Below are 16,435 nucleotides of genomic sequence, written 5' to 3'. Positions count from 1 at the left end.
ATCCACTGTGTGGCCATTTGATAGGACTGTAGTGTCAACAGCCTTCCTTTTATGGATAGAAAAGTTGTGCCATGATGACTGAACTACACAGTAGATAAGAAGCATCGTCAGAGCACATTCTCCAAAATATCTCAATGCAGAAACCAGTCTAGGCTGGCAGTAATGATAAAAGGTATAACAAAGAAGATCAGAGTTTGCTGTGTGCTTTGAGTAAAAATGTTGTCATGCTCTGTATTTGGAGCTATGAATGCATGCCATAGAGCTTTTTTTTTACTTTTTCAGTCTTACTGTGGTGTGACTGCTTTGCAAACAGGTCATTCAGTTTGCATCATAGGCAAAGGCAGTGTATTGTGGTGTAATCTATTCAAAGATGGTTTTCTGATCCTGTATAGAAGCAAAGCTGCCTTCTGTAGATGCTGCCAAACTAGTATTTCATGACATTAATAGAGCTGCAAACTCAGGTAACTGCTATTGTAGTTTAATGCTGATCTTGCTGCATTTTTAAATTTGGGTAATGATATCATAATGTGCAAGGATTTCTGGTAGCAGTTCTGTGAACTGTGAATTGTTCAGAAGGCACTCTAGTACGATGCAGTGTCATAGCACTGAAGAAAATAATTCTCGTGGTATATCTATCTAATGCATATTTGATTTACATTAATATTTTGTGAGTAGTGAGAGATGACAGTATCGGATTCATCGTGTCATTTGTTAGAGGACTGCTGTATGGAATATTGTACAAGTGATCATCTATGTATTCTAGAAAAGGCAGCTGGAATTTTCAGCATACTAACTGCACAAGCCTTTTTTTTTTCCTGCACAACAATGCTGCATCATGACAAAGTAATACAAAAAAAAGGTTAATTGAACAACTATATGAAATATGGAACAAATGCCTCCATAACTAAGACCAAATAAGTTTTGTTGTTTCACATTAAATCCCCCTACCAAACACACTGCTATCACTATGGCTTATATTCCAAATCCTGTTAGCATTTACCAAAACCCTGCATTTTTATTATTATCTGCCAGGCAGAAAGCAATTTTTTCCCCCCTAAGTGTAGGATTCATTCCACTTTTGTTATGCCTATTGAAACCAATCTGACCAGCATATGTTAAGTTAGTATTCTGCCTGAGTGGAAATGGGATCTTTATAAAATTGGAATTTGCTCTAAGGCACATAGCACTTTGTTTTCAGTCATACAAAATATAGAGATCATGACTGTAAATCATGATGTTGTTAGGTGTAGAAAAGGTCTGTGTATACTTGATTCACAGAAATGTTTTCATGTCATTTTTCCCCCACCCAGAAAATGTTTGTATGTTGAATCTGTTATTTTTCATGAAAATATATTGATTTTTTAGTATATGAAAATATTTTAATATATGTCAATAAAAGTAATTTTAATTTTATTGTAAAGGCTTTTTGGAGGCAAGATGTAGGTAATGAACATTAGAAAGGAGTCACAGTCACAAAATAACTAAATAATGTTCGCTGGGTATCAGTTTAGGTCTTGATTCTTCCATATGATGGACTAAGGAAGAGATGTAATATTACCATTTGTAAAGACAACTTAAAGGGTCTAATTTTCATTCTGTTGTAAAGCAAGAATCAAAATGTTGAAACCTTGACTCAAATGGCATGGCAAAGGAGACTTTTGTTTTCTGGCCAGCGGTAGCTGATGGCTGGTGATGTTTCTGACTGTTTCTGGATCTTTAGCATGACAGCTGATGCAAGCTGGCATAGCTTCATGACCTAAGATAATTAAATCAAACATTCTTAGAGAATGGTGGAGCAGGACCCCTAATGAAATGCTTTAACAGTTGATTTGGAGGATGGAAATAAACAGACTGAAGAATCTCTCTACATGTAGTCAATACAGTGATGACATAGATATCGGCTCTTTTGCAAATGCTTAGTCTGCCTTTCTCAGGACCACTGCTCCCACCCGACCACTTTAGATTATAGCCTTGCAAGGCAGGCTTAATATCCTCTTCTGAGTAGAATTCCCCCTTCTGCTCTAAGGGGCAAGGGCTTTTGAGGGTTTAATTTTTTAATTTTCTTTTTCTTAAATTTGAATCCTTAATTTGAGTTCTCATCTATGACTGCTGAGTGGCTGTGGTCTTAAAGAAAAAAAACAGTATTTAAATTTTCAAGTGGGATTTTGGTTCAGGTGCTCTTTTCACGTGGTCTCTCAGTGCTTTTCCAAACCACATTTTTGTCTGGATAATGGAGGTGAAGGTAATTCCTTGAGGGCCTATGATATAACTATCCTGAAAGAAGAGTCACCCAGCTGCAGAAGGGCAGGAGACACAATTCATCTCTCTCCTTTGACTCGTCTCTGTTGTCTGTAACAGTACTTGACCCAGAGCTTTACAAATACATTTTTTACTTGGTACATAGTTTTGTTACTCACCTTAAATGAGTGACTCATGATGGTGATTGTGATGCTAATATTGACAAAGTGACCAAAAATAGAAAGCATGTTTAGAAGAGAGGGATGACCTGTCTTTTTGACTTAGCAGACTACAGAGCTGCACTATTAAGAGTGTCATATTCTTCAGTAGGACTAATGGTGAATATGACAGGCAGAAGCAATTGCTATGGCTTGTACAAGTGAGATGGGATCTCTAAGAGCATCTGTGAGGATTATCAGCCATGTTTTTGCAAATCCTCATCAAGTATGAAAATATCTCAAAGATATGAAAAGTAAAGCTAAAAAGGGCTGGAATGTTAATTACCTTCGGGTACTTTGTATCCTTAGAGTTGAACTTCAGTTATTCAAAATCTGTTTTGACTATTCAAGTGCTAGCATTTTGCATACTGTTGTTTTCAGGGACCTGAAATCTTTGTGGTAGAAAGCCGTATAATCTGTAGTAGGAGTTCCATTTGCAGAAGATTCATTTGTGGATTGGTGGAGAAAGCTTCTGGTGTTTTATGCTTCCTTTTCTACTGTTTTTCACAGAAACTGCAAATGAATAGCACCTTTTAGGACATTGAATCTATCCCTTGTCCATTGCAGAATTGTTCCTTACAGCACCAAGTTTGAAATCTATTATTTTTTTGTGGTACTTCACTAATCTCTGTAAGGCACAAATTCAGTAATACAGACCACCCAAACTCATCTGCATTCGGATTAATGACAAGAGAGTGTCTGCACAGATTTGCACACCTCTTCTGTATAGGAAAGAAGGAATAAGTAAAGTTCTTTGTTTCTTCAGGATGTTTCATAGTATAGAAGCCTCATTAATGCACCATTTTGGGTACTAACTTGCAAGGAGCTGACAGAAAACAAACAGAACTTATAGCCATTTCCTATTGCACAGATAATTATAGCCTCCATCAGTAAGTACTTGGTCATGCTGTGCTTGCAGCTTTGTTGGAGTGAACTGGAGTGAATCTGAAATAAGTCAAATGTCTGGATTTTCTTAATGGCAGGTACATGGTTGTGAGTCTTCTTCCTCTTTATACTAGAAGAAAGCTATAGAAGAGTTAACACAGTGGTCAAAACCAAGAGGAAAAAAAAGTGCAATTTTTCTTTTGTCTCTCCTTGTTTATTGCAGGAATCTCTTCACTGAAATCAGTAGTTACACTTAGTCTAAAGATGATTCAATCTAACTGATCATAACTAACATGATACTAACAGTCCAAAGATGATTCAGAGGCACCTAGGAAAGTTCATAAATTAAATGGTGAAATTAGTAGAAAACAGAAAGTCATATGTCTGGTGAAGTTCTTATGACAAATACCAACCCAGTGAGAGATTAGTACATCCACTGGATCATATACTCCTGACTTAGTTGTGGAATTAGACCACTAAAACACTTTGTGACTGACAATGTGATTTCTAAAATCCATTTTGAATGGTGCTGCATAGTAGTTACTGTTCAAATCTGTTACTGTCACTTTTACTGGCATTAAAGACAAACGCAGTTCAATGTGTTCCACTGAATCTGGGAAATAAAACGGTAGCACAAAATCATCTTCCAATTAGTTTTCAAACCGAGTATTTTCTAAAAAAAAAGGTATTTGCTAAAGGCATGACACCAAAGCTCCCTTTTGTCCTTTCTAATGGATCTGTAGGGGGTTTTGTAACTATACATTACTTTTATTTATAAACTTGATTTTTAATGGTGAAGTTCTGTTTGTGGCTTGAATCGGTATTTTTCTGGGAGTTCTCAGGCATGGATGCCTTGTTGCCTTCTGAGAGGCTAGAGTCAGGCCTTGGGGGCTTCTTCTTGCTCTGTGCTTAGGCAAGGTTATTACCCTTGGTTTGCACTGATACACATTGGACAAAGCAGGTTGGGCCATTTTTCAGCTCTGATAAGAAACTTCTTAGTGCTCTGGTTCCTTCCCCACTTCATTCTATCAAGTGACCTCCTTTTTCATTCAGCACACACAACTATAAATATTTCTGTCTACTGAATACAGATCTGTTTTTGTTGATTAATTGCTTGATAAGTTCCAAGATAGAGACATTCATTCAACAGAAATAGAGGTGTCATCTTGCAAAGACATGATGTATGTACTTCTGACACCAGCAGAAGATTGGATCTCTGAGACTTAAGCAGTAACATATTGTTTTCTGATTGTTTAACTTAAGTTAAAGTGTGTTTGAAATAAGTGTTTTGGAAAGAACAGTATGTCTGAATGTTGTACCAACTAACAGAGAAAAAAACATTTCCCCTGGAAAACAAGGTGGCTATGTTTTTCAGTTATTGCTGAATCTGTTTGTTGTTTTTTTTAACTGCAGAAAGTGAGTGAAAAAGTAGGAGGTGCAGAAGGAACCAAGCTAGATGATGACTTCAAAGAAATGGAAAGGGTAAGTCTAAATACAGATGCCTATGTTCATTATTACTATGCACTTTTCCTTTCTATGGAAGGCATTTCAAAGCTTTTGTCCCTGAATCACTCAAATAATTTTGAAAGACTTAACTTTTATTCAGCAGGACTGAGCTTTCAATTTCTTATTTCTTTTTGTTTTCTAAGCAATGCATACGTAATATATGGCACTTTTTATAATGCCAATATTTCATTCAGAAACTGAGGCTGATGTCAGCTACAAATTAGTTTCAGTAAAACCATTGTAGAGGATCTCTGAAGGGAATCACAAAGTCATAGGACACCAGGTTGGAAGGGGCCTCAAGGATCATCTGGTCCAACCTTTCTTGGTAAAAGCATTGTCTAGAGGAGATAGGCCAGCACCCTATCCAGCCAAATCTTAATTATCCAGTGTTGGAGAATCCACCACTTCTCTGGGAGGATTATTCCAGTGGCTGATTGTTCTCACTGTTAAAAATTTTCCTCATGTGTCCAATTAGAATTGCCCCAGGATTAACTGGTAGCCATTACCCCTTGTCTTTTCCTTGTGACCCCTTACAAAAAGGGAGTTTCCATCTTCTTTGTAACCACCCTTTACGTACTGGAACGTGGTTGTGAAGTTTCTCCTAAACCTTCTTTTCTCAAGGCTGAGCAAACCCACTTCTCTTAGCCTTTCCTCATACGGCAGGCTTCCTAGTCCTTTGATCACCTTTGCAGCCCTTCTCTGGACCCTCTCCAGCCTGTCCCCATCTTTTTTGCATAGTGGGCACCAAAACTGATCACAGTATTGCAGGTGTGGCCTGGTAAACACTGTGTAGAGTGGGATAATGACTTTATCTCTGCTGGTGATGCTCTTGTTGATGCAACCCAGCATCCTGTTGGCTTTCTTTGCTGCAGTAGTAGCAGCACATTGTTCACTCATATTGAGCTTGTTGTCCACAGAGCTGCTCCCCAGCTAGTTAGATCCCAGCCTGTGCTGCACTCCTGGATTATGTTTTCCCAGGTGCATGACCTCACACTTGTCCTTGTTGAACTTTATAACATTCTCGTTAGCCCACTCTTCCAGCCTATCCAGGTCTTCCTGCAGGGTGGTTCTCCCAAAGTGTCTGCTTCCCTGCTCAGTTTGGTATCATTGACAAAATTCTTCAGGGTACGCTTGATCCCATCATCCAGATCACTTATGAAGACATTGAACAGTGTTGGGCCCCACATAGGTCCCTGGGGGACTCCACTTGTGAGAGGCTGCCAGTTTGAAAAGGAGCTATTTACCACCACCCTCTAGGTAGGGCCTGTCAGCCAGTTCCCTACCCACCACACAGACCACTTGTCTAGACTATAATGCATCAGCTTCTCTAGGCTGTGGGAATATTTTACTTCTGTATCTGCTTGTTGTTTATATACCTGAAGAACAAGTTCTTGTAGTTTTCAACATCTCTGGCCAATTTCAATTCGAGCTGAGCTTTTGTTTCTAACTGCACCTCCTTGTACCCCAGCAATACCCTTGTGGTTCTCAATGGGTGTTTGTCTGCTTTTCTGTCTCTGGTATGCTTCTCTCTTGGTTTTGAGCAGACTCAGAAGCTCGTAGTTAAGCTAAGCGGGGGATCTTGCTCCACCTAATTCCCTTACCTTTAAAGGGGATGAACTAATTTTGTGCTTCCAGGAGAGTGGTCTTGAAAAACTCCCAGCATTCACTTTCTCCTTTATCATCCATGGAGGCTTGGCATGGAATCCCTCCCAACTGCACTCTGAGTGAGCTGAAGTTTGCTCTTCTAAAATCGAAAACCTTTGCCTTAGTACTAACCTTCAGTATGCTCAGCACGATTCCAAACTCCACAATATTGTGATCACTGCAGCCAAGACAATCACTGAGTGAGATACTACAGCTGAGAAAGTCCATCTACAAGATGGTCATTTCAGTGGCAAAGGGTGCCTGTAATTCTCAGCTGCTTGAGCATCAGTCAAGAGGAGCAAGAACTGTCTGCTAAAGGGGTTGACAGTGCACTGGAATATTCATTCATGGATCCAGAGATCCTGTTAGGCAACCTCCACTGGCAAAGTGCCTTGGGTAGATGGGGCAAATGCCCCAGCAGACTGCTTGGTGAGGTTGGCAGAAACACTGAATGTTTCTATGAATGGGGAACAAAAAAGCCATAGCTCTGTGTGTGGTGATAATATTTCAGTTGGAAGGGTCAGTAGGGACAGGTTTTTTCCTGGTTTTGACTTTGAAAGGTACTATCAAATCCTGTAACACAAGCTACTGCTAGGTGATTTGTAGGGTACATATCTGATATATAACTCTGTTCAAGAGAAATAGAAGCTATTTATATGTCCATTTGTATAGTGAGATGGGGAAAAAAACCTTGGATGGAAAATAAAGGAGAAGGACGTATCCTTTGTACTTCTTACAGTGAAGTACTGCAGAGTTGGTTTGTCCCCTTCTGCCCACCTTCCCTTTCAATGTACCACAAGCATAGGCACTGCCATCAAAACTGGAAGATGTTAACCAAGAGTCAGAAAACTGATGCAAGGTTTAGAGTGGAAAATAGGACATTGCAGCAGCCAGGAGGGTTGGCAACCCAGGAGATAAGAGCACTGAGAGTTGATAAGAGAATGGAGTACACTCATTGGTTGCCTCCACGCTTCCACACTTCCTGCCTGGCCCCATGTCCCTTGCCAGTTTTTCTGCGGGCAGGGACATGCTCCTTCTGCCTATCCCGGCCTTCTCTTCCCTAGCACTCACTCTCCTTTGTGGCCTTCTAGCCGTCTCTGGGCTTCCTACCAGGCAGTTCAGTTACTTACTCACCAGGGCTGTCAGACCTCTTCTCCTTGTTTGTGTAAAGCGTAGAGCAAGACCTGGCAGATGGCAGTGGCAACAGGAAACAGGAAAGAGGTTAGTCACAGCGTGCTGCAACCAAGCTATTTCAGGTGTTCTTTTCTAAAACAGAAACTTGCCATTATGGTAAAGGGGTTCACTCTGTGGGACACAGGCTACCCTGCAGAGAAATGCAATGTATCTTCATAAATGCAGAGTACAGGATAGGTTATGGGGATTCCCAAATCTGCCAAAGCAGCATTTTTTCCTTTGAGATGTGATTCTGAAAGGGAGAGTAGTTGTGTACTTTGCTATATGCCGCTTAGGAAGCTGTTGTGGAGTACTTCGTAAGAAAGCAAGAATTTGTGTTACAGTAGAAGAAAGTAATGCTGTTCAGTTCTAAGTATTTTAAATTCCTAAATATAAAAGAATTCTTCACTGAGTCGGCCAGGGAAAATAAATGGTCGGTGTGTCCATGCTGATAGGTTTCTTGAAATTGTAAACTGAGTAATACCTAGTCTTCGTTACCCCAATTTTAACAGACCTCACTCTGAAAGAGGTAGACAGCCCATTTTATCATTGGTAGTTGGTTTTGATTAACATCTGCTTTCCCCTCATTTTGCCGGTTATTCGGGCATCAAAGATGGCTAATTCTTCAAACAGGTTTCAGTGACCATTCTATGAAAAAGTTTTCCCTATTGTGGACACTTCCCAGGGTGATGTGAAGTATCAGCATGGTACAATGAGTTGTATCAAATTCCTAACAAACTGAGGTACTCTGGACTAATGGCCTCACTTGAGAATCGGTGGTGGACTCATGCTGTGACCAGTTTTCCAGGTATTATCACCATACTGGTACCAGGGCTGTTCTCAGGGACACAAAAATAAAATTATAAGAAGAGATAAAAGAATTTATAAGAACAAAAAGAAAAGGGAAATACATCTGCCTTTTTTCTAACATCTTTTTTTGATGTTTCTTTTTGTTTAACTCTTTGTCCTTTAGAAAGTGGATGTTACCAGCAGGGCAGTTATGGAAATAATGGCAAAGACAATAGAGTATCTTCAGCCCAATCCAGGTAATGTAATTTCACAGTCTTGCAGTAGTTGTAGTAGCACGTTTTGAAAATACTCTTTCTCACCAATATATAGTTTGACAGATCTCATCCTCACTGGTGCAGTTAAGATTAACACAAAAATTGGTTAAGTTATGGTGAAGTAAAAGAGCTGAGTACAGGGTTCTGTGTTAGGCTGTCAGGGGGAATGGAGCCTGCTGTTGGGAGGCTTGTTTTCCTTTTGTGTGTTCTTGCTTTAGATAAGGGCACAGCAAATGCCTAGAAAACAGGTGTATTTACTTGCAGACACCTGAATGTCAGCACTGTGAGCATGGGGGGCTCCCTGGGAGCTGGAGATGGCTGTGGACTCCCCAGGGGCGGCAGGGCAGGCTGTGGCAGCCGGGGCCTATTCCACTGCTCCAGCCAGGAGCAGGGTGGCCAAGGGGCACTGGATCAGCAGCAGCCCTGGGCATCAGCACCTCCATGGGTATGGATGGGATGGGCTGAGGCGAGGCAGTCAGGCTACAGGTGGGGATCAGGATCAGGCACAATGAGGGTGTCTGCATGAGACATCTCTTTCTTCTAAGAGATGTCATTCTAAGAAATGTCCCAGTCATTCACCCTCTGTAAGGGAAAAGGACCAGGCAGTCCTTGCAGACCATGGGAAGAAAGGCAAAGTTCTGAAGCAGCCTCCTCCAGGGCACAGGAAGAGATGTAACAACACCTTTCACTCATTAGAGTTACTACAAAAGGGATGGTGCAAAAGGGCTGTTGATGCCAAACTGGAGGAAGGGCAGATGAATGGACGTAATCAGAGGTGACTAAATTGAACCTTCAAAATAGGAATAAATTATTTGTTTCTATGGGGAGATGAAAGAGAGGTTTTGTGATTGTGCTGATGGAGACCTGCATGCTCCTTTCTTGCCAAAGAATCCTCACAAGGGGCAAGATCTGGAGCTGTTACAATCAAGTAAACCATTCAGTTGAAGAACTTGAAGATTTCCATACTGATCTAGGAACGTAAGAGTTTTAATACTAGCATAAATCAATGCCAGCTTCACTCATGGGTTCAACAGAGTTATGCTCGTGCAAAATTAGAATAAAGGTAAAAGGAGGCCCTCTACCTCCCGTAAGTATCTTAGAGTTTCATGGAAGTACAGACCACATTCACTCACCCACTGTAAGGAATTTGCTTCCTAATAGCTGGAAACAAATTTGAACCAGTGGGAAATATTTTAACTCCAGTCTGCTGGGATGAAAGACCATTGCTGGTATAGCTTAGTTGGTGGTATTTTTGTCAGACCACAGAGGAAAGACTCATAGAATCATTAAGGTTGGAAAAGACTCTTAAGATCATCGAGTCCAACTGCTAACCTATCACTGCCAAGTCCACCACTAAACCATATCCTCAAGCACCACATCTACCCTTCTTTTAAATACCTCCAGGGATGGAGACTCCACCACCTGTCTGGGCAGCCTGTTCCAATGCCTGACAACCCTTTTGGTGAAGAAGTTTTTCCTAATATCCAACGTAAACTTCCCCTGGCACAGCTTGAGGCCATTTCCTCTCGTTCTACCACTTGTTACTAGGGAGAAGAGACCGACCCCCACCTCGCTACAACCTCCTTTCAGGTAGTTTTAGAGAGCAATAAGGTCTCCCGTCAGCCTCCTCCAGACATAACAACCCCAATTCCTTCAGCCGCTCCTCATAAGACTTGTTCTCTAGACCCTTCACCAACTTTGTTGCCCTTCTCTGGACACGCTCCAGCACCCCGATGTCCTTCTTGTAGTGAGGGGCCCAAAACTGCACACAGATAATTTGATGATGCTGCCAGTAGATTGAAAAAAGGAGGAATAATATTTACAAGTTCAAGAACTCATAGAGAGAAAATAATGATGACTAGAACAGTTTCTTTGTCAACAGATGAAATACTGTTTATGACTTGAGTCCACAACTTCATTGCTCATCATGAGCAAGCACTCTGCAGGAAAAGCAATAGGATTGACAAACATGGGGCTAGTGATAAAATTGTTAACTGCTGTCAAGCTGTTGTTGTGCAACATTGTATAGACTGAGTAATAAGCTTTGGTAGTTTACTGCTTCTCTGGCTGCCTTCCTGACACATTTGAGGGATTATGATTGCTGCGAGTCATGGAAAAGGCTCACAGCAATGGCAGAGAGCAAAATTTCTGGAAGTAGCTAGGGGTGTGATTTCAGGCGGTTCAGGCTGATGTAAGCTTGCAGTGCTGCAGGAAAGAGCAGTTCCCATGCACCAGCTGCACGTCCCTTCATCTACTTATGGCATGTGTGAGTAGGATCAGGAAATTAAAATTGTAATAGGCAGGAGAAAGATGTACTTTCTTGCATAGCAAACAAGATTATTTTGTTCATTCCATAGCTGGGCAACCATAGCAGATGGAGTGAGAGGAAAGGAGGACTGACTCTTTTCAGCTTCCACCTGATCTTAGATTGTTTTATGGCAATTGGAAAAGGCTTCCTATAGTGAGAAGAATTGGATGGAAAATTACTTCTTTTTTCAATAAAATATAAAATTTCCTCTTTAAAATTCTCCCTACAACTAAATTACTATTTACCTGGGGCACCAAAAATGCTGACTGGGAGGGGAGGGAATGGAAGGGAAGGAGAAAGGATATTAAAGACAAAGGTGAATTTATTAAAAGAGATGTTGGGCTGAGGTTAGTGCAAATGAAAATGATAGCTTTGTAGACTTCCCAGTTATGAAAAAATCTGAAGAATAGCTGAAAATAACTAAAATTGAACTTGATGAATGCTCAAAGACTTTTCATGCAGATGTACATGACCATAATTTCAAGAAAAAGAGGTGCAGGATGAACAAGATTGAAAATACAGAGAATGAACAATTGCCCCCACTGCTGAAGTTTCTTTTGAACTCCTTTGGCAGTATTATTATGATTTGCCATGGCTGTGTTAACACTTAATATTAAGGTGAATCATTAGTGACACCAAGAAAGTCAGTGTAAAGGAGAGGGGGTGCAAGTGGGAAAAGAATCAAGCATTCATGTGGTGTTTTGTACATCTCTGCCTGACCTCACTCAGGTTGAAACATGGCTTAGAGAAAAAAGCATGTGGCACTAGCACAGTAAAGCAATAGTTATGAAAGGGCTCAGGGTGGGTTTTTGAGATTGGCTGACCACAAACCTACCTCTGCTCCCATGGAAGTTACTGGAATCAACCTTAAAAGAAGTGGAATCGGACCACTGGTGAATGTATTCTAAGATTTCCTACTAAATGGGATAAAGGATTCTAGGATTCATGCTTACCTTTCTTCTCTGTATGATTTATTTCTTGCCTTTCCCTTATTGTTCTTTCATCTATTTCATTTTTTCCTGTACCTTTTGCTTTTATCTCCTACCTGCCTGTCCAGAATATAGCCGCTTCATTTTGTTATATTCCCTTCTTATATTTTTCTTTTATTTCTGAAAATACTCTCATTTGTTCCTGTTTTAATTCAACTTGCTGCCTCCATTCCCCTGACTGATTTTGTTTGTGCCTTAGTTTCTTTTGTGCTTCTGTATTTTGCCATTGCCACCATCATTTTGAGGCCATTTTTAAGGGCCAGACATTTCATTAAAATGCAGTTTCTTATACTGAAGAGTCAGCCAGTCTGCTGACTGTTGTTTCGTAGTGAGCAGAAACAGAAGGCATCAGGAAATTCAGATGCTGAAATTCAGATCTGGTGGCACTCAAGGATAGTGAGAAAGCTTACAAAATCATAATTACTATATGTTAAAAATTTGTTGTCCTTTCATAGCTTCTTCTCAAGCAAAGTAAGTACTATGACACTTGCCTGAATTTTCCTGTGTCTGTTTCTGTGTCTGTGCATACATTAGTATGCCACAAAGTGAAACATATTCAGCAGCAAGAACCATCTCTTGATATGCACTTTCAACAATAAATTAAGAGCAAAACACTTCTTGACTCCAGTTTGCAAATGTTTTGTTTTGTTGCAGAAATGTGTGCAAGGTTGAGTTTTGAGCAATGAATTCAGCACACAATAGTGTGAGCTACTAATATTTTGTACACAGAAATACTAACTCATAAGAGCAACTGAAAAAGTCAAGCCTTTGCAAGGAGGAAGGCAAAGCATTCATAGCTGCCCTCCTGTGGTATGCACAATAATGTAGATAGAAACACCCACTGAATCAGTTTGTTGGCGACAGGATTTAGCTGGCAAATTTGAAGTCAAGTGCCATTAATTAATTCACTCTCTGCAGGCCATTCACATTCTGTTGTTGCAAAAATTCACCAAAGCACATCATCAAACAAATTAGTTCTTTTACGTTGTCTGTCTTTGTTTTCATCAATTACAGTAATTGTGTGCTTTCTTCTGATCTGCAGTTGTGTATCTAAAATAAAATACAAGCTAAACTATGGTTGAAAACCGTATTGAAGTAGGGGTTTTGCCAAAGCCCCATAAAAAGCAAAAAGTGTTTCAAAGGTTGTTGGACATCATGTTTGGGGACATGGGTTTTTATTCCATATTCTACAAGAGAAAAACTTTCAAACATTTAAAAAATGTGGGACACCACAGTTTAATCTTGAGTGTACCTAGTCTGGACTTTTCTTTGAGAGGAAGGCTGGCTCAGTCTGTGATCCCTCTGGTACCTAAGGATTTTAAGATTAAGAATTTGGGGTTAGCTTGAAGATTTTTCTACCTGTGTTGTAACACATGTCAAACATGCTATCTTGGGATTGTCCCTGGGCTGTCTTTTGTCCATGTTATTTCAAGGGAAGCTTTGACTTAAAGTTCAGGACAGAGCCTCCTCTCTTGACTACCAGCAGAAGAAAAAAGTCAATGACCAGCAACATTTCATTCCTTTGCTCTAAAAATAATTGATGAAAACCGGAGCTTAGACCTAAACTTAGATAATGTCCATCAAATACATTGTAGTTAGCTCAGATAAATTTAAAGAGTGCATTCCTGTCTATATAATCAACTATTACATGTTCGTAACCTCTGTCACTTGCCTGCTTCAGCTTCCAGAGCTAAACTCAGCATGATCAACACTATGTCAAAAATTCGAGGCCAGGAAAAGGGACCAGGTTACCCTCAGGCTGAAGCCTTGCTGGCAGATGCGATGCTGAAATTTGGCCGAGAACTTGGAGAAGAATGCAACTTTGGTAAATTGATTACTTCCCTTTCTGTTATAATGCAGTAAAAATGGTGGTAAGATTTAGTATAACTTTCATTATTAAAGTGTTGCGCTCTTATAAAGGAAGAACTTCTGCAAGAAGCATCAGAGTTCTGCTTCATAAAACTTCATTAAGTTCAGTCTAGGCCTGTTGAGTATCTTTTGTGGATTTGGACTAAAGAATTTTTTCTTGTGGATGAAAGTAAAATTGTTTCCATTTGGACCTATATCCATATAGGCTTTAGGCTGTCTGTCATAGATTATGTTACTGGGGATGTGTTAGGCTTGAAGATGTACATGTCAGAGATCATGTTATCGTCTATGCATGTGTGAAATAACACCCTTTTTTCCTCAGAATATGTACAATAAATGATATTGTCTTCATAACAGGCAAGGAATAAAGGCTTACAGATTTTTAAGAGACTTTCACCTTTTTTTTCTGACCGAATTCCACATTTTAAGGCACTAGTGAATACTCCTGTCTTATCCGTCAACTGCTCTTCCCTCCAAGCCCCAAATGAGTTTACAGCTGCCTGAGTTAGAAATGTTAAACAAAGACAAAACATTGTGTTCTTCAGCAGTAGAGGTGTAACTAAAAGATATGACATTCACGACAGGATCATTTGTCTTTCTGTTCTATTTGTGTGGGCTTCTCTGTGGCCATTTTCATATGGCAAAACACAGGACCCTCCAATAGGACTGTGAAAATTGTCTGTGAAATCCTATTTGAATCTTCATAAAATGTTGTTCCTGGCATAAAGACATCTGCAATTGAAAAGGGTAATTTCTTGTTTGTTTTATATAATTTACTGGCTAGCTTGGCAGGTGTAGGTTTATTTGTGCTAAAGACTACTGGATTGTTTCTTTAATTGGTTGCCTCTCATTTGCTAAATTTCGAACACAGTTTTAAAGGGAAAATGAAGAACTAATAGAATTTAGTTTGTGCAAATTGCTGTATATTCCCTGATGATTGCAGTAGCACACAGTAGAATAGATATGGCAATTATTTTCAAATTCTCAACTAATAGCAGCTATTATGGCTGTTTGTCACTCTTCATCTGGGTCTGGCAGGCTCTCTAGTTTTGCAGTGCATTGCTGGCCTCCCCTGCTTGGGAGACAAAGCTCCTTCTGATTTCTCACATCTCTAGGTTTTCAGACCCTTTGTGTTCTTTGAAAGAGGATTTTTTTTCCACCAACCTACACCTCAAACCAGGACGGTATTTTTGAGTGGCTTGCTTTTGTTTTTATGCAGAACCAGAGTGGTAAATTTTCTGGTCCTCAAGTTAATCTTGGAGAAAATCTCAGAAAGTAGCTAATTCTTATTGAAGTTTATGAACCTGAGTAGGTGTATGAAGTCAATAGTTTAATCAGAAAATGTGTGTGGAGGAGGCTGTCTTGACACAGCATGGATTCTCAAGTTCAGCTGTGTTACAAGACAAAAACTCTGGGGGCTGCAGAAGTGTAAAATCCATGTTGTCCTTTCACATAGTGAGTCATACTCTGCCTCTTTCCTAAAATTGAGACTTAAAATGAAATGTTAATTGAAAATTCCATGACTCAGTTTCACTCTACAGTGATTTGGAACTAAGTTATTCTGAGATAAACTGGACATCTTTTCTTTCAGGACCAGCACTTGCAGATGTGGGAGAAGCTATGAAGGAGCTTTCTGAGGTCAAGGACTCTTTAGACATGGAAGTTAAACAAAACTTCATTGACCCACTTCAGAATCTTCATGACAAAGATCTGAGAGAAATACAGGTATTGCCCTTGATGTGGTATTTTAATAATGCTAGTTGTGCCGATTGTGTATATGTCCAAAGTTTATGTTAGTTGTGTAGTTTAAAATGGGCTTTCAGAGCTGCATATGATCTGGTTTTAGTCCCTTTTGGCTTGAGTTTTGATTTTCAGTTCTGTCTGTCTTGTTGATGGTTTAGAAAGGGAAGTATCAAAATTATTATCTTTTTTTTTGGCAGTAGCATCGTCAAGCTTATGCAGGCATGAACACGGTACTCCTACCATTTGAAAGCTAATTTCACTAAATAGATGAACACATGTTTAGATTCAGTCTTGTAGTGTATGGCATGTGGGGGCATTTCAATAATTTCCTCTAGACTGGCACTACTCTTGTCTGTATGAAGACTGTTTGAAACCTTTCCAAGAATTTTGAACACAAACACTGTTTTCTTGCATGAATTATGTAATTGGTAATCCCAAGAACTAGCCAGCATTTACAGAGAAGAATCTGTTTGCAAACATACTTTTGCGGACACAACCTAATTTATGATTGTGGAAGTAAAAGTACCTCCCAATTCAGCTAATTCTTATCTGTAGAAGTAACTGTTGTTCTGAGCTCAGTAAGCTTTTATATTATTAAATATATGTGGATGAAAGATGTCTTAGGTATTTTGATATAATTTACAAAGTTGAAAAAGTTATAAATGCCATAATAGACGACAAATTGATTTTTCTGAGGGAAAGTAAACACCTAAAGTATTCATGCTTATGCTGGTAGCATTAACTTTTGGCCAGCTTAATGTGGCAGCTGCTGAACAGATTGACATGAATGTTATGTCA

General features: G+C 39.7%; 1 protein-coding gene across 1 annotated transcript in view; it reads left to right on the top strand.

Annotated features, from left to right (window-relative positions):
• SH3GL2 (SH3 domain containing GRB2 like 2, endophilin A1) overlaps positions 1–16,435 on the top strand; it is a 108,180-nt gene that overhangs the window by 81,870 nt on the left and 9,875 nt on the right. Inside the window, exons 2-5 of the mRNA XM_075078981.1 lie at positions 4,755–4,823; positions 8,638–8,710; positions 13,707–13,850; positions 15,486–15,619. Of these exons, the coding sequence (XP_074935082.1) occupies positions 4,755–4,823; positions 8,638–8,710; positions 13,707–13,850; positions 15,486–15,619 (420 nt within the window). The remainder of the gene's footprint in view (positions 1–4,754; positions 4,824–8,637; positions 8,711–13,706; positions 13,851–15,485; positions 15,620–16,435) is intronic.

This window comes from Phalacrocorax aristotelis, chromosome Z, assembly GCF_949628215.1.
Source record: "Phalacrocorax aristotelis chromosome Z, bGulAri2.1, whole genome shotgun sequence".
Classification (NCBI taxonomy): Eukaryota; Metazoa; Chordata; class Aves; order Suliformes; family Phalacrocoracidae; genus Phalacrocorax; species Phalacrocorax aristotelis.
This window is presented reverse-complemented; position numbering and strand designations above follow the sequence as displayed.